Source organism: Columba livia, chromosome 6, assembly GCF_036013475.1.
Source record: "Columba livia isolate bColLiv1 breed racing homer chromosome 6, bColLiv1.pat.W.v2, whole genome shotgun sequence".
In the NCBI taxonomy this organism is placed as follows: Eukaryota; Metazoa; Chordata; class Aves; order Columbiformes; family Columbidae; genus Columba; species Columba livia.
The window spans coordinates 8,100,709-8,125,089 of NC_088607.1; the positions used below are offsets into that span (position 1 = coordinate 8,100,709).

The 24,381-nt window shown below is 39.6% G+C and overlaps 1 protein-coding gene across 2 annotated transcripts in view; it reads left to right on the forward strand.

The window, feature by feature from the left end:
- Positions 1-24,381, forward strand: part of GFRA1 (GDNF family receptor alpha 1) — a 144,954-nt gene that overhangs the window by 87,965 nt on the left and 32,608 nt on the right. For both annotated transcript variants that reach the window (XM_065066922.1, XM_005508168.3), the window contains 3 exons: positions 1,389-1,728; positions 18,727-18,836; positions 23,971-24,105. In XM_065066922.1, the coding sequence (XP_064922994.1) occupies positions 1,389-1,728; positions 18,727-18,836; positions 23,971-24,105 (585 nt within the window). The remainder of the gene's footprint in view (positions 1-1,388; positions 1,729-18,726; positions 18,837-23,970; positions 24,106-24,381) is intronic.

The window sequence follows — 24,381 nt, forward strand, 5'->3', positions numbered from 1 at the left end:
GCACCAAGGCCCATCTTGGGCACAGGCAGTTCGGGCAGTTGTGGTACCTCAGTCCAGCACGTCAGCCACGCTACAGCATCATTTCCTACCATGGAGAAAGATAAAATGTTGATGTCCTGATCTGGGAATAGGAAGCAAAGCGGTAGGAGAATGGAGAAGAGTGGCACTGAATTTTAGAAGGGCCTTGGAATGAGTTTTTGGGAAAAAGTGGAAGATCTAGGAAAAAAAAAAAAAAAAATATATATATATATATATATATATATATATTTTAAAGAGGAGCTTAGAGCTTTAGATCATTGCAGATGTTTTCTCTTTGGCCAGCCCCCCTCAGAGGTCGCTGCACACTTTTAGATATTTGCAAATTTTTTTGTTAAGCTTGCAAAGTCTGGAACAAGGGGGAGTTAATATATTTTCTTGAATCTGTCATGTTGGCAGTCCTAATATCCAAAGCAGCATTACGATTATTCTTAATTGAATTTTGCTTTCTAATGCCAGTTGCCTTCATTTTTAAGCAAAGCGTCTGTTGGGTTTTAATGTCCGGATAATATATTGCAAAATTGAATGTATAGTTATAGTCTTAACTTTTATCCGAGTTTATGAGTTTATTTTTTTCTATAATTCCTTGTAGTGTGTGTAAGAGAGACATACTCCTTGTTTTAAAATGTTTCTTTCACAGTCACTTGTTAATTCTACATCAGCTTCTTCAGTGCTTGTAAACTTCGTAAAACTTCCAGGGTTCAGGTGACATCTATAGATCTTACAGAAGTGTCTTTAACTAAGCATGGAGTTCACAGGTGGCCTTAGCTCACAGTCGTGGCGCTGCATCTGCTTTTCTTTCTGTCTGGGTGGGCTGTTTTTATACCTCAAAAACTGTAGTAACAAGCATGTGGCTTTTATATTCTGCAGAGTTCACAAATTACCTTTAAATGTTGTTACCTGCTGTAGATGCTAGAGTGTCATTTATACTATTAAAGGAAAAAAACAAAAACGTCAGAGCTTTACAAAACCAGAGTTAGGAGCCCATGTTCTCACTGTGTTCTTGTGCGGTTGGCCAAATGTATGGCTTCCCATTTACCAGTGATTTTTAATAGCTTTTTAGTGAGGCCAAGTCTTACCCAATGTTCATCCTGCATGTCTGCTACAAAGAAGGTCAAATACAGCCTGCCTGGTGTAATCATCGTTTATTTGCCAGCATGTTTGTGCTCTTGTTCACTTGTTAATCCATTAGTCTAAGAAACAGAAGGACTGGTCACAGTTTCTGGCACTGAAAGTTTTGTATGTAACAAATAATATAATCAGGATCTCATTGACAGTGAAATAAACACAAAACATCTAAACACAATATAAATGTGACGCATTTCTTACTGCTGTTGTGTTGTTTTTTCTAGTGGAGCCAGTACTTTCAAAGGGGAACAATTGCTTGGATGCAGCAAAAGCTTGTAACCTAAATGATACCTGCAAGAGGTTCAGATCTGCTTACATTACCCCCTGCACCAGCAGCACGTCTAATGAAATCTGTAACAAGCGGAAGTGTCATAAGGCCCTCCGGCTATTTTTTGACAAAGTTCCCCCAAAGCACAGCTACGGGATGCTCTTCTGCTCCTGTCGAGACGTAGCCTGTACAGAAAGGAGACGGCAGACTATTGTTCCTGTGTGTTCATATGAGGACAGGGAGAAACCAAACTGCCTGAATTTACAAGAATCCTGCAAGAAGAATTACATCTGCAGGTAAGATAGCACATGGCAGGGGAGTGATTAATGAGGTACCAGAGAGAACTTTTTGGTACTGCTGGATTTGCCAGGACTAAGGGTCAGAATATCTGTTTAGGGAAAAGGATGAGTCAAAGAATAAAGCAAACGCCTCTAACATCCTTAACAGAATAACAAAAGCCTGCATCTGGTTACAGTGTGTGCCTTCTCCAAACTGTTCACAGCTACTCCCTCGCATTAGGGAGGAATCTTTAAAATCCCCCATTTAATTTTTACAGATTTTTGTTGGAAACATTTTCATTAGGTGTCTCTATGAATGATATCTCAGAATGATTTTATGTCCCATTAGTGACCAGGTGAAAATAGAATCATTCATTATAATGGGATTTATTTTCATTGTAATCTTACATGTGAGCACTAATAACTGTGAATGCAAGCCACATGTTGGACTTTATAAACGGTCACAATACACAGACTCTTCATGGGTTTTATCTTCACTGGGAAAAAAGGAGTCCATGTTTGTAGACTAGATCCCCTGATCTTTGTAGAGCTGTTTTAGCCTCAAAATTGTTTTATCACCCCTGCCCTGACACGGGTGCGGGGCCAATACAACGGGAGGGTCATTGATTCACTGACCTAATTCACAGTCTCTTTGCTCTGAATGTTCATCCTGGAGAGGCGGCGCAGATGCTGCTTCACAGGACAAACTCCGTCCTTTTGCCTTCAGCATACACAACAGTGGCATACAGCACCTCCCCTGCCCTTAGGAAATGCTTTATTCCTACTTAGCATTGTGTATGTTTATACAAGAATGTTATTGTGTTAATGTCCTATTTATGAAGTCATGCCCAAGAATCTTGCTCGTTTCTAATGTGTAAATTTGTTGTAGATTATCCCGTTCTCTGAATTAGCAAGTAAGGAAATAAACACTATTGTAAAATGTCAAGGACACTGAAGACGTGATATAAATCTTAATAAGTACTTACATATGCCTGCTAAAATATTTACTTTGAAGTTTTTTGTGAGATCTACACTGCTGATCTTAAACATTTGGCCATAGCAACTCAGGTGTGCCTGAGTATTTTTCACAGGTGAGGAGGCAGCACCCTCGCCTCCATGGCTCAGGGGAAACCTGGAGCCAGTTTCCTGCTGACTCAAATTAGAGCAGATTTAAATCAGAGCAGGGTTCTCCTTTCAGTCCAGTGAGTTGCATTTGGCACCTTTGGAGCTGATACTATGGCAGTTTATGAAAGCTGGATACATGTAGTCTCAGAACCACCTGTTTTCCATTTCCCTGTTGTACCATTAGTCATTTTGATTGTGTATATTGTCTTCACGATACACAGGCCCTGTTAGTAGAGTTACAGTATCTTTATTGTGTTTTCTGCCAAACTCCCAGTGTGTTATAATGCCAATGAAATTGGAGAGAGGATTTTATAAGGACTGTTATTCAGGCTTTAGGAATTACTTAGTTAAATTAATGCCATTACTTCCCTCATGACTATGTTTTCCTTTGGTCAGTTTTGATGTAATGTTGTCTCAGCAGCTCAGTTTTTAGTGGCATTTTGTTTAATTTGACTTCACGAGTCTGGTGTTGTGCATTCTCCACTGCAACGCTGCAGAGGAAGACTTGGTAGAATCTGTGATCCTGTTGCCCCAAGTCACAGCTGGCACTGGGGTGAGTGGATTTCTTTACAGGTGGCTTATTTGCTTTAAAATACCAAAATGAAAAGTTCGGACTCTTCCAAGGCTCAGTGAGACCTGGCTGTGAGGAGAAGGGCAGCACTGGCAAAAGGGAACAGGTGGCCAAATGCCTGTGGGGTCTTGGGCAGAGTCAGCAAGTGCAGCACTTGAGTCATTGTGTCCTATGCCTGGAGGTATAACAAACCTGTTGTGTTCCTGAGAGTCATCTCTCATGGGTGTTTTTACCTCCTGGGCTGTCTGAACTGCTAGTGTATGTAATACCTTCCCTCTCTACTGCCATGGAAAGGAGGAATCAGCAGCAAAGCTATTCCAGCCTATCCATAATATGGCAAAGGCATTTTTCCTCTGTGACTTGTGTGCTTAAAGGGAGTTTGCGTAATTTGTTACCCTTGTCTTGTGGGAAAACATGGACTTGAGCGGAGAGGAAAGAAAGGGGAGATGATCTCCTCCCTGCTATTGAAAGTATCAACACTGATAAATATCAGTCTACACAATAATTGCATATAAGTTTAGAATAATTAAAAGCAGTAATCAGTAGGCATATAATTCTAGATCTGATAACTTCTATTTAATTTTGAAATCAGAAAGTGTATCTAAATTGAAGAACAATTTGAGAATATGGTCTGTCTACTGTGAAACAGAGTCATTTAGAAACTATTATTTGCGTGCATAATGTATCTATTAAATCTCCCTAATGCTAGTTAAGAAAAGGGGGACAAGTTCTAAAATGTTTCTGAAAGCTCCTTGTTTTACAAATGCTGCTTACTCAGAAGTGCAAGATTTGAATCTGCCCATATTCTGGATAAAATATCAACTTGGTCTGTGCAAATAAGTATTTTAACATACAATTTGGACAGTCTTTAAAAGCTTTGTCCTCGATACATATATCACTGAATCTGTTTTTGAAACAGAGTTCAGAGAGGGGAAGCAATTTGGCCAAACTGCAGGTACCACTATAACTGAGATGGAAGGATGCTCTGCTTATTTTTTTCTTTTTTTTTTTTTAATTTATTAATCTATCTGTTATAAAACATAAACTCTCAGTCAAGGGAAAAGAGACTAGAAATGTCAGGAAATGCAAACAAGTTCTGATTTATGTAAATGGTCCTAATTTTTCAGCTTCATCAGAATACTGAATGGTTCATTTTCATTGTCATTTCTCTGCTGCCTCTGCTTGTATCTCAGTCTGTATCCAGCTTTGAAAGCAATTGGAGTCTCCCAGGCCTGCCAGTCAATGCTCACTGAACAGAAAAGCAAAAAAACCCCAAAGAACAAAAAGAAGCCATTAGAATTCCTTTTTAATATGAACATAAACAAAACTTCTAAGGAAAATCAGTGTACGGTCAAAGACTTTGACCAATGATGTTGTGTTGAAATAGCTCAAACCTCTGAGGAACCTCCTGTTCTCATCAGTTCAGCCACCAATTAAACTTCAGAAAGGTGACTGGCATGTTTTAAATATATCAGTCTGCCATAAACGCAGCACAGTGTGCTTCACTTTTCCCACTATCACATTTGACAGTATTTCAGATATTTTTTTTTTCTTTGAGTAATGGTAGTGAGAGTCATCAGTTTGGTCTTTTTAAAGATGTGTGTTTTGAATCTGCATCCTTCCTCTGTCTACTGGATGTGTTCATATGCACTGACCAGAATGATAATGATTACAGACATGTTACTTATTAAAAGAACACTATCAATCCAGTCATGTTCCACAAACATCTGAAAAGAGGGTGGCATTAAATGAGGCATTTTTTGTTAAAATAAGAGTCTAGTAACATGTTTCCTGTGCTCCACAATTACTATATTAAAAATGGTTGGTCAAATCATTGAGGCTTATTTTTAAGTCAAAATAGACAGAAAGTAGTTCTTGACTAATTTCAGAAGACAGGCTCTAAAATAAATATTATTCTTAATGTTTTGCCTTTGGTTCTGTAAAAAGAACATTTTGCTGACTACAGCTATTTGATACTGAAAAAAAAAAAAAAGGCTGCATAATGTATTTAAATAACTTTTCTGTGTGGGGTGTCTGAGAGATAATAATGAAATGTCCAATTAGGTTTCAGTAGATAGGTCATCTCCCTGAACATGTAATTAAGATTTTTTTTGCACTGTGTATTCAGAGAACTAAATCTTTATAAATGTGCTTTCATTGGCGTGTTCTTGCCTTTTGACCCATTTCTGGTCACCTGTTCTATCCAGTCTTAATTTTGTTGGAACTACCCGTTCAATTCTGTATGAAAGACACCTGCATCTGCAGGCAGAAGATTGTTCTGTGAAAATATGCAGACTTTTTCATCAGTGCATGGAAGTTCATCCACAGTGAAAGCTAAAACAAAAGCTCAACTGCTTGCTACATTTCCTGAAAACGTAAGAAACTGGCCAAGAAATTAATTTTCCTTCTTTATATTTTGTTGAACATTTTTAATGATAATTTACCATGGAAAGGAAGGCACTGTATCTGTGCTTCTTCTCCTTAAAGCATGTGCAAATTTGCAAGAGCTTTACACCTGTGGCTTCTCTGCATAAGACTTAAGGGCTGTTCCTGCAACATGTACCACTACTGACTGCAAACCCTACATCCTCATGGATAAGGCTGGCCAGAGGAAGGGATGGTTCAACACTGCAGGCAAGTCTGTCATGAGACGCCAATGTGCAGTCAGCCCTTTTTGTCCTGCTATAGCAGAAGGGGAGCCCAGTGGCTCGTGTTGGATGGGAACCTTCTTCAGTTACAGCGTTAAGAATAGCAAGGAGTGTGCTAAAGGGATGTGTGAGGAAAGAGAGGAAGAAGAAATATGCCCTTTTCCTCAAATTTTCTGTTCCTTAGACATATTTTCATCTCACTTTCTCCCTTGCTTTTTTCTCATGCCTCTTCCCGTTGCTTGGTCTCCTTTCATCTCCTCTTTCCAGATCTCCCAGTCATTACCTGACTTTCACCATCTCTCTGCTGCATTTGAGTTCTCTCTATTACTGGCACGTACAGTGCCTCCTCACCTGCTCCTCCGTGTGTTGTTCTTTTCCTCCCTCACTATCCTGCCACAGTCCAGTGATCATCTGTAATTTAGTAAATAAGAGAAAACATAGGCGCTTCCTCCCTTTCAGAGCCTTGTAGCTTATACTGGTTACAATTCAGTTGTCCAGCTACTAAGCCTGACTCCTCAGTCTCAGACTGCCTCTAACTTTACGTGCTCTAAGGACATTTAGTGGCTATTTTCATGAAGGACGCAGCCGCATTATACAGTTCTTTGTAACAGACTTGGATTTGCATCCCTCCAGGGTATTTATATCAGTTTGGCACTCAAAGCTCTCTGGCAGCTCCTTGAGATGATTGTTTTGCTGTGGTTATGCAAAACCAGGACAACAACATAGTTTTTGTAATGCTGTTAAGGGCATGAAAACAGGGACACTCTTGATTTCTACAGACTTTTAGGCTATGCCTGTATTGTATGTTTGGAGACAGGGAGTGGGTGAAAAACCTCATGCGCTGCCTGACTCACCCTGCACTAGATGTGGCATGTCTGCAGTGTAATAGGGTTAGTCTGAGCTCAGGCTACCTGCAAATCCTCCCAGATCTCTCTGTGCGTGACACCAATGCTTTGCCAGGAAAGGGCCTGTGTCTGCACAATAGCAAATGGGATAGGAAAAAATTTAAAGCTGCCTTTTGGCCCCTATACTGCAGCATGCCCAAAAGTTCACCTCGCATCTATAAGCATAGCCTCAATTTGAAGGATGATTTTTATATGTGTATATATAGATATGCATACATGCATATTATATATTGCTAGAGGTATCATATTTATTTAAGGTGTTAATTCATTTTACTAAATTAATAATGAGGAATTATCACAGTTGAGAAAATTAAAAAAAATGGGATCTGGGGGAAGGTGGGACCAAAGCTGTTCTGTAGAGGACACATGGTGGTGTAGTGGAGTATGTATGTGGGAAATTGCTGGCCCGGAAAAAAAAATATTAATGCAGTCTCTGCAAAATAAGCAAAAACCCTCTCAAGTCAAGGCAAAGATAGAAAGTGCTGCAATACTGTATTATTTTCTTCCCTTCTTGTCCCTCACATGATCCATTACATTGATGTATTTCTTTAGCAGAGTGAAATAGGCAGAGTATTACTCTCCCCTCCACCCCCCATAAACAAAGGTAATTTTAAATCTCTTCAGTCTGAGTAAAACTCTGAATGAATCACGCGGTTCCTCCTTAAAACATATCCATAAATCCCTTTGGAATCCAAAAATCACAACACCCAGCAAAACAAGAGTGCTTTGTCCCTGTTAGAGTGTAGACGGATCTCGTTCTGCAGTTCCAGGATCTGGTTGGCCAGTCCTTATTTATACTCTCTCTTTTCTACTTAAGAGGGTCTTGAAGATTAAACGCTTGCCGGGTGATTGGCATTTCTTCAAGGGAAGCAAAGTTGCAAGGATATAGTAGTTAGAAAAATGGCCCAGCTTTATTCCCACACCCAACTTTCCCATCACTTTGTGCTTTAACAGCGAAGAGAGCCTCAGCACAGGGGGTTTATGCTCCAAGAAGCAGTAACTAGACAGTATCTTTATGCTGAGCTCCCTTGTCAGGCGAGCTCAAAACTGCAAGCGGCTCCCTTCAGTCAGCCAGAACCTCTGCTGATTCCTGAAACGCAGCCCCCACGGCAAGGGAGCGTAATTCTTCCGTGCCCATTATCTGTAAAACACAAGTTATGCCTCAACATTGTCAGAGCTGTTTGGTTCAGCCGACTTCTGTTTTGCATGGTGAAGCTTTGGCAGGATCGCTGACGTGGCTGAGGTCCTGATAGTCCTTTCTGGTTACCGTTAAGGATACGAACAACCTGTGGCACTGAATATTTATTATTACCTCTCTACAGAGTTGAAAAAGTGAAAGAAAGAATAAAGTATGTGTGTGTGAACATACAGCAATCATAAAGTTGGATACAAATAGGCCATATTTAGGTACCCTGCCTTCCATATCAGTCCCATTTTAGCCAAAACGATTCAGTGGGCTGGAGTACGTTCAGCCACCACTAAACTCTAGCTCTAAGAACATGCGGGAATTTGTATCATGCAGATGTGGTCCCTCATCATCATTTTGTCTGGAAAGGCTCGTTTTGGTGTTCTAAGAGAGAAAAGAAAACTGTATACTATAAGAAATATGACAACTACAGATTAGAAACACAAACCAGGAAGGCAAATGTGACCCGTTTTGTTTGTTTATCAGGGGAAAAGATTAAACTGCATATGTTAGTAGTATGTTTGGTCAAAAATGTTGAAATCCCTGAAAGTTAAATTCATCATTAAACTTTAACAGAGATCTAAATTTGGAGCTACTTGTGTCCGTACGGTTAAGCAAGCACTTAATTGCTTTGCTGGATGAGGTTCTAGTAGGAATACTGCTACCACTGATTCGTTCACTTGTTAGCTGAGATATTTTTGTAGAGAGCAGTTTAGCATCCACTGGCTTGGATGAGGAGTTTCTACCCACTAATCTGTTAAGTCTGGTGAAGGAAAGATTTTTTTTGATCCCTTTTAATGTACATCCAGTCACATTTGGCTAGCTTGCTGTTTCTGGGGCAAAGAAAGTGTGTATATATTACAGAACAGCATTTTCTTTAATAAATCAAAACGTTTTCTCATTTACCTCAAAACATATATAAGCTATAGGCAAGAAGCTGCTGTATGTTTAATGTGAATAACAGAGCTATTATATCAAGTCCATTCCCACTGTATTTCTTCTGACATCAGTGCCTTCAGTGGATTTATTCCAGGTACGAATCTGGCTATTGCTGTTCTATGTAGGTAAATCTTCAGACAGTACTAATTAAAAGAATGTCAACTGATTTTACCATTCCATTATGCTGGACTTTGTAAAGGTTATTTATATCATTCTACATCAGGTCTCAGTGAGAGAATATTTCTGGTGGCAGTTCATCTATTAAAATAGCTGCAAGAAAATGTAAGCACTGCAACTAAAAATAAAACTTTGTTTCTCAACAGAGCAAGTGACAGCCACACACATATTTTCAGATTTTAGCATTTTAATGTTTACTGCATAGAAATTGCATTTCTTTCATTATGTTTTAAGCACTACCATGTTACTAATGGGGTAACTACTGTTAAGTGGAAGCCAGATGTAAATGTATGAGTATCTGGAAAAACTGCTGGGCAGAGGTGGTGGTTGCTTCCTATGCTTGATTATCTGCTGGCTTTAAAGTATGTGACACAGAAAACATTTTCTAGTGTGTATTTACTGTTGAATATGGATTTTCTGTGTGAGCTGACTGTGACCCTTGCCTAAGATTATTAATAGATGACCTTACATTCACATGTTTGTGCTTACACTATATTTATTCAAGCACACTCTATAAACCATTACAGCAAGTTTTTCTATTAAAAAGCACAAGACCTCTGTTAAATTAAAGCCATATTGTTTGTATACTCAGTTCACTTTCTTTTGTAATTCAAGCATAAATTAACAGTAGTTGTCCTCTCTGTTGCAATGCTCCCATTTTTAATTAGGCATTGTGAAATGCTGGAGATACATCTCAGTAACCGGCCATGATGCCAGTTCAGAACTGTCATTCTTCAGAATGGACAGTATCTTTCAGAGCAACTTCTGTAAACATCTGGATATATCACAGGCTGTCAGCTCAGGCTCAGTGGCTGCATTCAGGTTCTTTTGACAGTGGAGACAAAAAAACCCCTCTTAAGACAGCCACATTATCCCTAACTGGTAAAAATGGTTTATTTTGCAATATTGTACTGCAAATCACTGCTTTTTGTACTAGCATTATATATCCGTATAGCTTATAAAACCAAGTAAAATATGTTGAGTAAGATCAGTGCTATATTGGTTTGCTGGTGCCAGAACATTTCTAGTTGCTGTTTGATAGGGCTGTTTTGTGTATGGCAAAGAAAAGGTTCACATAAAAAGAGACTCTAATCTGATTTTATCTGCTGTAGTTCTCATTTTATATTTGTTGTCTTACTCCTGAAGTCAGAACAGTGTTTAGAGTAGCTTCAAGATGAGTTTCAGCTATGCTGGCTGCCCACAGACCCTGCATGATTGAATGCAAGGACACACCAGGCGTCCCTTGTTTCCTTCAGCCAGGTCTCTGACAAGGGGACACAGAGCTGCTCCCTTCAGGAATGTCACCCCACACACCACAGTACCACTGAGGGATTTTCCTGTGTAAAAAGCGTCATAGAATTATAGAATCAATTTGGTTGGAAGAGACCCTCAGGATCATTGAGTCCAACCATAACCTAACTCTAGCACTAAACCATGTCCCTAAGAACTTCGTCTGAATGCCTTTTAAACACCTTCAGGGATGGTGACTCCACCACTGCCCTGGGCAGCCTGTTCCAATGCCTGACAACCCTTTCTGGGAAGAATTTTTTCCTAATATCCAGTCTGAACCTCCCTGCATAACCTTAGGAAACCTGATGATCCAGTCATCTGCCAACAGAAACTTTTCTCATGAAGAGATAACGCGTATTGGACTTCTAAGATTATTCTCTGTCTCTAGACTTTTCATGCTTGAGCCAGCAATATTCTATTATCATTTATTCAAGTGATTACAGAGAATATTATTGTCGTGGATGTCTTTCTCAGGTACTTGGAACGAAATCCTTTCAGTGTGCGCTCATGATACAGTTGTTAATAAACACCTAACCATCTAGTGGCACACTTAAGGACCTGCAGTGGCACTAATTTATTTGGCTTGCTTTTCAAGAGTGACAATGATTTTCTTATGTTTCCAGCCTGTAATTCAAAGACACTCCTGTCTGCCCAGCTAATGAAGTGAGAACAACTCTATCCGTAATGCACTAGTTCTTTCCTGAGTAACACGCTATCAAGAGACACTCTGAGGCTTGGACATCTTTAAACATGACCGTCATTTATATTTAGAAGCTACAAATTAAACAGCACAAAGGAAATGAAATAAAATGGAAATATACAAAGACATGGTACTCAGAAGGCAGCTAGTGGATTTGTTCATGTTATTGGAGAGCTTTGGTACAGAGACAGACTAAATAGAAATCTTAGCAGGCTCCCCTGATAGAAATCACAGACTGACGGTTCAGCCTGTCATTTTGTAGAAGACTCTCAGAGAAGTGTTTTCTTTGCAGCTGAGAAGACAGAAACACATTATGCATGCTTAAAGTCAAAGGAAGGAAACAGAGCCCCGCAAAACATCTTTAATATAAGTTTGATTTCCTGTGGAATGCTTTCCAGATGTTCTCTCAAACAGGCCTCTAAAAAATGGCCTGAGTTTTTGGGTTTTTTTTTGCAAACAGAAAGAGAAAATTCTGTTTTGTGTCACTGCATCTGAGAATCCCTGTTCTAATTATTTATTGCATTATCTTGTGCTCAGGATTTGCACCATAGTTTTCAAAATTGTTTTTATTACACAAAAGGTCAGTAGTGTAAAAATATTTATGTTACCCAATTGCAAATAAGTCATAGTTGTTTAGAATCACATTTGAGCCTTTTCCTTAAATCCAAAGAACCCCTAATAAGTTAAATTAAAATTACTCTCATGCACGATCTTGAGTCAGCTAAAGGATTTAACTAACATTGATAAAAACTATGAGCTTAGTGTTTTGTTAAGTGATTTTGATTTTCTGTAGTAGGTATTACGTAAAAAGGTCTTTAGTAGATGACACGAGCAATGGGAAAGGATAACACTAACAGAAAATAGTACATAATTTATTTTGCTTTGCATGCAGTAATAAAATGTATATGTGGGGTATGTTTAATTTAGAACATTTGTTACTCAGAAAAATTAGTTTTGTTAATAGAATAATAGAAAGAATACCATGTTTGTACGGGTAATATCTTGCATTTTGCACGACTGAATTTCTAATAGTTTCGTCTCCATTTTCTGGGGTGCTAGATGTTGAGAAGGGCTCTGGTAAACAAAAAGCCTGGATAATATAAGTACTGGCAGATATGGTGGGAAACACAGTACAGACAGTCAGCCACCAGTTTGGGCCGAGTGTGGGTGCTCAGCTGGAGGAACCAGCTTTGGGAGCTGTTGTGTCCATGCTTGATGCTCTGAGCAAGCGTTTGTGATGCTGAGAGACATCAGAATGAATCTTGTGTGGCCTCTGGTTGTTTCTGTATCCAGTTATTCCACAATCCAAATTGGCTGCTTGTACGTAATTGGGGATTGTCTGTATTTTACTTCCAGATGAACAACAATTTTTAGAGATAAATCGAATCCAGAATCAAATATTTGCATGGGCTTGGGCTGCCAGTCATTTAAAATAGCAAAACAGAAGCAAAACCAGATAAAAACTAGCTTCTTTCAGTTAGTAGCTGGTAGTGTCCAAGATACTGTAATGGTTTATGCCGGTGTTGCAAAAAGATTTCAATATTCACATCTTGGGAGCCAAATGGTCTGCCATTGGATCTTGACTTCTTCACCCTTCCTTCGCACCTCCGAAAGGTACGAATGCTGAGCTGTGTTTCAGGGCGCAGCAAGAGCCAGGGGCTCCGTGGGGTCCATGGGGACCCCCCTGGGACAGGCAGGGCTGGTCCCACCACCCCAGCCAGGGAGAGAGGCAGCTCTGGGCATTGACACCTCCCTGGGGACAACCTGGGACATCAGCCCATGGGTGAACCTGGCTCAGCGGGGCCAATGGCCAGGCAGGGCCATGGGGGGCTGGTGACTGAGGTCCTACAGCATCACTGGGGCAGGGACTGAAGTCTGGGGGGCTGGGATGGGGTCATGGGCCATAGGCTGGGTAGGGGAAACTCCATGGTGGGCAAGGACATCAGTGACCTCAGGGCGCAAACACTGTCGTTGTTTGAGAAGGTGGGGAGCAAACAAAGAAAACTAAGCGTTTTGCTGGGAGTTGCTGTTTAATAAACATATGTAAAAATGGCCATTTAAAAAAACTGACAAAATTCATAATTGCTCGCAGGTGCTCAGTAGCATGTGTACGTAACTAAGGAGGTCTGAGATGAATTAGTATTACACAGCTCTGGTGCCTTTTAATAATAAGAAAAAGGGTCAAAGCTATATTACTAAGTGCTGGGAGGATCACCTCTCCTGTAGTGGAGCTGCTCAGAGGCTTTTTTTGGCTCATTGGTTGATAAGAGTTTCTTATGTAGCCTTTACTTCATTTTCTTGCTGCCCACTCACTGTGTGTTTATGAAATGAAGAGAAAATGAAAAGTTCCTCCAACAATAAAACTATTAGCGTGGCCACATACCAACCCCTCTTGCCACTGTTGCATCCCAGCAGAAATTGTACCACCCAAGCTATACAGGAGCTATTTGTAGCTACAGAGGAGGGTGCTACATTTGACCCCCACAGAAGAAGAAGAAGTTTTTTGGCTTGTTTTTTTTCGTATAATGGTGTCATTTGTCACTATGACACATATTCATTGACTTAGTCTGAATTTTTTCAGTGTCAGATTTATGCCTCTTTGCTGTTTTGAATATTGATGCAGCACTTCCCTTACGTGACTGTACTGTGTTTGCCAAATGGTGTCTAGACCCTAGAGCAGCTTTGACTAATTAGTGTAGTCACCCCAGTCACTCAGCTTTGGCATTTACGTACTGTTTATATTACTGCTATTGAGCCATAAATAGGTACCTAAACAACAAGCAGCAATGTAAAGAGAGGTGGTAGCGAGCATGTCCAGCCTTCACCTAACATCACCCGGGTGAGCACCGAGGAGCAGCAGCCATCACTCCCTGCATTCGATAACAGGGCAAGGAGTTGTAACCACTCACTTGGACATTGCAGCCCACGTGTGCGTGGTCAGCAGGAGATTTGGATTCAGTGTCTCTTTTGGTCTGAAGATAGAATCGTAGAATCACTTTGGTTGGAAGTGACCCTTAAGATCATTGAGTCCAACCATAACCTAACTCTGGCACTAAACCATGTCCCTAAGACATGGTCCCATCTACATGTCTCTTAAACCCCTCCAGGGATGGTGACTCAGCCATTGCCCTGGGCAGACTGTTCCAGTGCCTGACAACCCTTTCCATGAAGAATTTTTTCCTAATATCCAAACTGAACCTTCCCTGGAGCAACTTGAGGCCATTTTGCCTTGTCCTAAATTGTGCCCATTGCAAAAGGAAGGCTAAGAGAGAAGATTTCTCTCTCTCGAGGCTCAGCCCCTGGGTACCAGCAACTGAAGATGCAAACAGATAGAAGAAAAGAAACCAGGGAACTCACCTCCAGCCTGCCCAGAAGTAGGGGTGATTCTTGAGGAGGACTCATGTGTCTGGTTCCTAGATCTGCTTTCCAGTAGGCCACGATTTACACCAGATCCAAACTAAAAATGCAGTTTTAGAAATCTTCTGCAACTTCGCCATTCTGTCATGAATTGAAATATCGCACCAGTACTGAAGCTGAATTGACCAACTTTTAAGAGGCAGAACTGACAAATATCAAAGATAGTTTCAGGACATCAAAGAACTTTTACAAAACCTTGAGGATAAAAAATAGTGAAGACCTAATCAATGTTTCCTATGCAATAGACTGTGCTAATATAAAACTAAATTGCCTCAAAAATTATATGCAGATAAAACACAATACTGCTATTAACAAAGCTTATTTGTAAGCAAATTTTGGAAGTTTTGATTTATCCTGCTGAGTATTTGAAGACCCACTGTCATAAGGAAAACAAATTAACTCTGCTGCCTTTGTATTTTTAACTGTTACAAATGATTTTACTGGTGCTAATACAAAGCATTAGAGAATAGCAGGTTTGGTATTTTTTTCTCCTCAAAAAGACTGATTATTGTTTGAGCAGGTTTTCTTTGAATTTCCCAATAGGATTATTCCAATTTTTTCCATCAGGGGTATACAAATTATTTAAAGTAATCTTTCCAGAAGACCTGCAGTTTACTTTGAGGAGATTTTCCAGGGCTAAGATAGGACCCATTTAATTTGTGGGTTTTCTGCCCTACAAAGAGACTTGAGGTTTTGGTTTTGTTCTTTTTCTTCCAAGGAAGAAGATTTCTTTGTGGTTCTATTCAGTTGTTTGGGTTTTTTATGCAATAAAAGGAAAAAAAATCATTAATGCTGCTGTTCACAAAGAGGATTTTTGATTCTTCAACAGACAAAGAAATTAATAGTTCCTTTCAAAAGTAGTCCTGCTACATGCTGTGTACAATACAAAAGTGCCTGTCTCTATCCAGCCATCTAGCAATTAGATGCATGTATGTACATTGTATATGTAAAATCGGGCACCCTTGAAGGCACAAACGTTGCAAGTTCTGTTTGTCCTCTCCAGCAATTAATACCCACAAACTGCTTCCTGCTGAAGGAACGCGAAGTTAACACAGTATGAATATTTTTTATAGGACTGCGATCAGCTGATTGCTCTTTGTCAGCATCCCTAAAAGGATCTTCTTTTTTACCCAAACAGCCCACATGCAATACTTTAGGATATATGATCCTGTGGTTCCTAATTAGGCTAATTTCTCTCTCCCTAGATAAATAGTAGGACCACTGCTTTGGTATTGCTGATGAGCACGATTTTATCAGCGCCAACTCTACTGGAAGTGTTTGGCGCTAGGTCTTCAGTGAGTGTTAATCAGCAAATCTTCACTGAAAATGATGGAGTTATTTTGTGGCTGATGGAGGTCTGTCTCTGTTTTTATTTGCTGGCCTTAACTTTATCTCCACTGAAAATGAATCCAGATAAATATCAGGTGTAGTTAACAGCTCAGGAGAGAGTGAGAACTTTGATAACATGAAGTTTGGATGACTCACTAGGGAGGAAATGTGTGATGATGTCCAGTAATGCTTGGACCAGAGCTATCCGAACTGTATTTGGCTTATGAAAACTTAAATGTGCAACATTGTCAGATCATTACCTTTTATGACCACAAAAATTCTTCAGAAATTAACATAGAAATCAAGCTGTATGCAAAAGGGATTGGCAGAGCAATTTTTAGCCCCCTTTAGGGTTTACAAATAATAAACTCTTTAAGTAGCCTGGGTAGTAAATGACTGGTATTATTCCATAGTTATCAGTCCTTAAAAACATTTAGAGAAGAGGAAGGTATTAAATGATCTCTGGACCAATGCACCTGATAATCTAAGGGAGAATGAGATATTTAAGAATCATGAAATGATTGCAAAAATGTTTTCAGGATTATCAAGATCCTGATCTGACTGTATCTCCAAAAAGAATTATTTGTGGTCATATAAATAATGAAATTTTAATCTGAGGAGCTACTTTGTTTTAGATATGCAAAAATACTGCACATACACCAGGCTTGCTCTTTCCACCAGTTTTTCATATTAGGGAGCTGTAGCAGGCTCTCTTCTGTCCGAAAACAGACTTCATTGGGGTCTTAGTAGAATTTGTAGAAACCATAGAAACTGTCAACCGTCTTTGTTCATAATTGCTCAGAAGGCTGGATCTGAGCCACTATCTTAATTATTGACTCAGAGAGGAATCACTGCAGTGACATAGGGTTTCCTTGTCCAGATTGTGTTTATGGTACTGCTATTTATCTCTTCCCATGCCTTGGAATCCATCTCTTCTCAGCCTGTCTCCTGGTAGATACAGTATTAGTTCACCAGCAAAGTAGAGATTTTATGGAAATTTAGAAATTCATATACAAATATAGGGCATCTTGAAGGATTGGTAGAGAGCTTGGCTTTTTAAATATATTAAAGGCAACTGGGTACGGATGTCCATCTCAAGGTTAAATGGTTAAATAAAGGGAGGGAGTGAAAAGCTTACAGTTGACTGTGATTTGAAGGCAATAATGGGTTTGCTGGTTTCAGTACAGTTAGTGAGGGATGTAACTAAAAAGAGGTAATGAGAACAGCTCAGATAAGTTCAGGTACAGTTTGCATGCAGTCTATTTATAGGTTGCTTTCTCAAAGTAAGGCTGTGAACCTTTTGAAGTTTGCCCATCATTACTTCCAGGCCAATTAATGATGTACATCCAATCCCATTCTGAGATAGGTAAAACAATAAAGCAAAGAAAGATAATTAGTCTCTGGAGCATGTAAACAAATAAAGTAAATCACTTGCAAATCACTTGTTTCTGCTAACTTTTGTGTTTTTGTTGCAAAACTAAAAAAGAACATTTATATTGCAAATCTACATAATGCTAGGGCAGTGCAGAAAATGCATTGATTATAGTATTCTGATTTTGAGAGGGCTTTGCAAAGATTAAGCACCTGATCCTGAAACATCACTGTGAGTTGTTGTGTGGAAGAGAACGTTTTCATCCTTTTTTCATAGAAGTATGGAATAGAGGGGTTAAATGATTTTGTTTGTGGAGATAAAGATCTAAATGAAACTTCATAAATAAACAAAAGTCACTGCTCCGAGTTTACAAGCCAAAGTGGAGCTGAGGAGAGCAGGACAAGATGGGCAGGAGAGAGGATGTGGGACCTTGGCCCACTTCAGTGATGCCTCTCAGATTTATAGACCTGAACAGGAGCATTATTTGGCCTTTAAAGTGCAAATAACAAGAAGAGTTCCTGGCTGCTAGTCCCTTTTTTTTCATTTTCCAACATAGTAGTAATCTGTTAATTGCAATGCAGCTTCCCTCCTAGTCTTAAAGCACTTTCCATAAGATACCCGTCTTGCACATGGGGTATCTGAGGTAAGTGAAGATAATATGACCATTCAGCAGCAGAAGTCGATGCAGAGCACACACTCCCTTCTTCTCAGCCCTGGGCTGAATACTGTAGACTTCGGATAAATGCACATTTTACAGGAACAAATAGATTCTCAGTACCGTGGCTCCAGGGGGCTGTGGAGACCATGCCAGCTGGATCTGCCTGCTCCCCCAGTTCAGCCAGCTGGTTCTGCAGACCAGTCCAGAGCAGGAGCCCATCCCCTGGAAACCGCGGGCAGTAGCAAAGCAGGTCCTGCCTCAAGTCATGTAGTAGGAAGACTCTGTGAGCACAAACATACAGTTTTGTGTAATCAGTGAAACAGCAGACACTGTGTTCTGCCCCTGTGGAATGATTCCAGTATGAGTTCAGATCCAGGCAAAATGACTGCTCATATGATAAAATTGCTCTTTGTCTTCTTTTTGGCATGAAAAGGCAGAGCATTTCTTTTAATAAAGGGCAGGCATGTCCCTGTTTCTCTGTCCTTTTTTACTGTTTTCTTACATTTTTTTGTTCTGCCTTCAAAAAATGGATTCTGGAAAGAGATGCGTCTTAGAAAGGAACTCTCATCAGCTGAAATGTGTCCAATATATATTTAAGTTAAAGAGTATTAAGCCTTGTCCAAAAATAAAACGAGTGTAAAAGGTAAGAATGCCTGCAGGCTTGATTTTTAAAGATATGCATTTTTCTTCATGTTGCAGATCTCGCCTTGCAGATTTCTTCACAAACTGCCAGCCCGAGTCACGGTCTGTTAGTAGCTGTCTGAAGGAGAACTATGCTGACTGCCTCCTCGCTTACTCGGGGCTTATTGGTAAGAACACAGGGAAGGGTGGGGGTTTGCTCAGCCTAAGAAAAACACCCAAATGATATTTTGAAGGCCCACGTGAAATAAAAGCTGTGGAATGTAATACTGTACAACATGATACTAGGCAAAATTCTCCACCTAAGTCCGTTGGCCATGTTTTACCTTGGAGAGGTTCCTGCAGTAAATTTGACATTGCAAGGAATTTAGGACAGAAGATAAGGAGAGAAAGGTGCTTGAATTTGAAATAAACAAATATAAGCTAAGCTTACAAAGTAAATCTTATGAAGGTTATTGAATTTGATCAGGAGCATGAATCAGGAAGTTAAAAGGAACAAGTGAAACCACAGCTTGGTTGTTTTTGGTGTTATCTTCACCAGGTTGGGTAACTTAGCTCTTGGTCTTTTGGGAAAGTTTACAACACATTTGAGAAATGAGACAATAGACCATCTGAGCCTGGTTTCACTTCCAGCTACTGTTCTTTCCATGATGTCCACTCTAAATGTCTTCTGAGATGCCTGTCAATGGAGGTGAACCGAGACCATACTCTGAAATCCTCTTCCCTCCCCAGCATAATTCATTTTGTCTGCTGTCACCTTGCTGACTGTCAACAGGCACAAAGATGCCTTAATGCAAGCCATATTCCATATCCCGCATGTGGTATTTGATTTCTGGAAGAAGGATACCATCTCAGGAAGGTGACTTATTGTAGAAATACCATGGTTGGGCAATAAAGAATAAGTGAATGTCAAAACTCTGAAACAAACAAATTTAAAGGCCACCAGATAAGATGTTTTTAAGCTTACAGACTGCACCTGCTGCTATGTAGTAATATCCCTTTCTGTTGGCCGTGAAGGTCCCAGCTGAGGCCCTGAAGCAGATCCTGCTGTTAAATAAATGTCTCTGGAGATAATATCCAAAATAAAATATTTCTAAAATAGGCTGGGTTTGCTGAAAAATGACTGAAAGCTATATTCACTGGCTTATTGTTATTATTCTTATTACTCTAGCAGCTAGCAAGTGAAGTAAGTCCATGTGGCAACTGGTAAAATAAGATGTGATGGGTACAAAGGATATGCTTTTATGACTTAAGAGATGAAGACAGTATGCAAAGGGTATAACATATGAACAGTTATGACAGAATGTCATTTGACTCTAAAACAAAGAATTGGATAGCCTTGAAATCTGATCTAGTCAATGAGATTAAGAAGTCTCGCTGCTGGCAAACAGTAACTGTTACTAATAAATACTTCTGGGTAAGAGCTGCCAAGAAGTTCTTCCTGGACCTAGTGAATTTTGCTGGCAGTTTTGTTTGATCCATTTTTCAATTTAACCCCAAGGATGACCCAGTTCATACAGTCACATGTTTTTGTGTTGCTGTGGATGACCGTGCTGCAAAACACTGTCACACATCACAAATGTGGAATGGATCCCTAAGGAGCTGAAATCAAAAGGAGATCTAATTTTCAAAGAGAAACCCAAATATTTTTCTTCCTGCTAGCCCCTAGACACATGAAAAAAAGATAGGAACTGCCTAGTGTTACAAGACATTTTACTTCTGGTAGTAATTCCGGTAAACCAAGACAATTACCAAAACAAAACTTTCACGTGCTAAAGCAGTAAATTCCTGCTTCTGGTACTAAGCTGATATACAAGTGGAGTAAATTATGTGAAGACTATCGAATTTGTAAGATGCTGAGACAGAAAGCAGAGGCACAATCTTTCAGATGTCTGCTTAATATGTGTAAAACACAGGAATAAGAGACAGACTGTGGGTAAAAGCTGTTACAGATCCATTCATTTATCAGAGCTTCAGGATCTCCAGGTGTTTTAATTAAGGTAAAATATTGTTCATTAAAATAAAATATTATTTCATTTAGCCATTTCATTAAATGTAGCAAAAATTGCACTTCCATAGAGTTTGTTCAGGAAATTGAGGATTCTCTGTGGAAGGTACAGTCAATGTGATTCTGCTGTCACATACAGTGATGTTAACTTCACTGAAATTAGTGTAATCCCACATGAAATGAATGACTGAAGTGGAAATAGAGTCAGGCACGTTTTTGTATGAGGTGCTTTACCAGTTAAATGAAGAACAGTCTATACAGGGTATTTTAAGGTTTGCATCAGTGTTATATATATATAATTTTAAATACATGCATATTTTACAGGAATTCTGAAAATCTTCATTCATCTCTTTAGGCTGCTTGTTGTAGTAATGGGGACAAATTAATATTAAAAAATAAAGGAAAAGTATTAAAATTATTAAATGTAGAATAAGAGTGGAGGTAGCCACATTGAGATTCAGTGCTTTGGTTCCAGCCTAGTTAAACCATCTGGACCTGTCTACATTCCCCGATCCGTTAGGTATTGCTCTATCTGCTGACTTCCAGATCTGCTATAGGATTTACTTTCTGACACGTTTTCCCTTGTCTTCAGTAAATTCAGTTTCCCTGGGATTCCCAGGAATTCCGTGAGAGTTCATAGGAGTAAATCGAGTCGTTTTGAGCCAAAGGAACTTCAGTCACATGCCGTTTGTCCTGGACTCACCATCTTAATTGACCCAAATTTGGGTGACCTTTTGGCAGCTTCAGGTTAATTCTGCTTTTGTCTAAAATATGGAGATCTGACTGCCTGCTGAGACCACCACACAGCTATTTGATAGAACACAGAAAACCAAGCATGTCCGATTTTCCTGCCAACCACCATGGTTTCTCTGATCCTTTAGTGTCCTTCAGCAGAATTTCCAAGATGCCAGCTAGCGGCGGGAAGGGGGGAAGGGGCGAGCACACACATTGCAGGGAAAAAAGAAAATCCACCCCAGGAAACTAAGCATATAATCCGCTTGGTTTCACATCTGCCCCCGGGTTTAAATGACAGGCTGATTTTCTACTAGCTGCTCTTTCAGCCACTCTGTTTTTGCTGGATATACAGTTCATGTGCTGTGTATACACTTTCCTTGTCCTGTCTTTCCTGTGTTCATCAACTCTGATCATAGCTTGATATCTGTTAAACTTTTAGCCCTTGTCTTGGCCCATTTTAATTCCTTCATTACCTCGCAGAGATAAGAAAGTCTTACCCCAGCGGCATTTTTAATTTCCTCAATACCTTTTTGTTTTTTTAACCCTTCACTAAGCATTTGCTACTTAACTTTTTTTTTCTTTTGAAGCCTACTCTTTTCTTTCCATTTGCAAAAATCCTCTTGATTTTAATTTCTCTCACTTCTTTTCAGATCATGTCACATGGTTGAAATAGTGTACTGAACCATCAAACCAATAATGGACAGATATTTTAATTTGTTTTATTTTAATTTGACATCATTCCTCTTCTATTTATCTACTTTCAAGTTTTCATTAACGGTGCAAATGATATTTGCCTATTCTACTAAATTCTCTACCTCCATTTAATAAATTTTGAACTGTGCTATTTACTCATGTGCTAATCTCATGTAGAGTTTGAGTGGTTATTACTACAACTATCTGTTAGAAGCTGGAAGTAGATAAAGGTACGGGATTACATTATAATTTTAAAACATCCCAAAACAAGACAAAAGATGCTTTTTGTGAGTTTGGCGGTGGAACTGCATTCATTTTCACATACATTACTGCCTTTCTCAGGACAGCCCTTAATGTCTGTTCTCCTTTGTCCCCTGTGTCATGTATGAAGCATTTTGCATGTTGATTTGTTCAGTTCCCAGCACTGCCTGGTGACTGAAAGGCTTTTTGACGTCATTCTGTGATTTGTGTTATTTCTAATGTTCCTGTTTTGTAGCTTGGTGTTTGATAGCCCTTTCCTGTGTTACTGCAGACTCTTAGACTCTGGACCTATGGACCAAATTTTCTCTGCTAGCCTACATTTTGGGTCTCTAATACTTATCCTTCATCTATTCCATCTTCTTAATGACTACCTTGATGTCAGTTTTGAAGAGATGTGACCACATTTCCACATGATATATAGCCTGTCCTAGAACTGTAGATCACCAAGGAACATGTTTCCTGAAACAACTGTCATCAGTACAAGTCTGGGGTATCTGCCATTTTTTATTCCATTTTTCCTGTTTGGTCAGACAAATAAAATAAATGCTCAAGCTTCTCTATCCTTAGGGAAGTTTGAGATCTTTGATCTGCTGGGGCGATGCTTTCAGTGAGATACTGATTTGAATAAGTGCTGATCATATAACTTGCCTGATCCAGATGAATGATAAACAGTTGCTGTATATCTTTTAAGAGACAAAATGCATTCTTTGGTTTCATTGCATTCTTGATAGCCTTGAGTTGACATATAAATGTGAGAGTATTTACCCAAGAATTTGTAATGAAGTTAGAAAGAACCTTGTGGTTTTAAGTTGTTGACAATGCTTAGGAAAAAATCACTATGCAGAAAAAGTAGTGTCACAGCAAGATTAATAGTAATTTATTATCTGCAAAGAATTTACTGTACTATTTTGTGCATGCTGGTTATGTTTTTGCTTTGTTCATTGCCATAACCCACTCTCTTGGCAGGTCCCTAATGAGCACTCAGGGGTTAACACACTCCCAAGATGTATTAGGGCTCCTCTCAGCGTGATTTGTGTTTTCCTTGCATTCTAGGCTGGCTGCAGACTCAAGGAGGACGCTCAGGTCTTGGTGTCTAGTTTCAGCCATTTATTTACAGATAAGACAAAAAAGATTAAAAACACAACCAAGGAAGAAAAACTGGATTTTTAGAGTGCAGCTCTAAGGGCGCAGGTCCGCATATGTTTGATTTGGCAGCAGAGCCCTTTTAAGAGGTTCCCTCCTTCTCACAATCCATCCCTCCCTGTGCCGTGGTTTCCCACCTGTCAGTTCTGCTGGTGCAGCTCTCTGTGGGAATGCAATGTAAACATATTTGGAGGAAAGTAACGGGTCTTCTATGTGTGTCATGTTACAGTCCCTCAAGTGGTTGCACTCAAAACATGCGAGGGTGTGAAGTGTGGCACAGCGCTGGGTGGCAAAGGGAGCCAGGAGCTGTTAATTCTGGAAGGTAGAGCCCTGCCAGGGCTCTGCATTGTGAATCCAGCTCTGAATACATGATTTACCAAGGGCTGTTTGCTGTCTTCTTCTTATGGAGAGAACATTTCAGTACAAAGGCTGCTCACGGTACTTTACTTCACCCTTGTTAACAGGCACGGTGATGACACCAAACTACATAGACTCGAACAGTCTCAGCGTTGCCCCGTGGTGTGACTGCAGCAACAGCGGTAACGACATAGACGAATGCCTGAAATTTCTGAATTTCTTCCAGGACAATATATGCCTTAGTGAGTACAATATTAGAAGTCTTTAAGTGTGTTTTACTATGTTTTCTGGAATTTCTTTACTGTTTAAATACGTTATGATACATCAAGACCATCTCTTACAGTCTGTAAGCATGGTTTTGCTGTAGGTGTAGAAATTAAAGAAGCAAATATGCCTGATACTGTGGTTTATGGCCAAGATTGCAAATGTGAGAAGCTCTTGGAAAAGAAATACAAATAGTAAAGTTGTGTCATATAGATATTTGTTTACATCACAGATCATGCTTGGACCCTAACAGT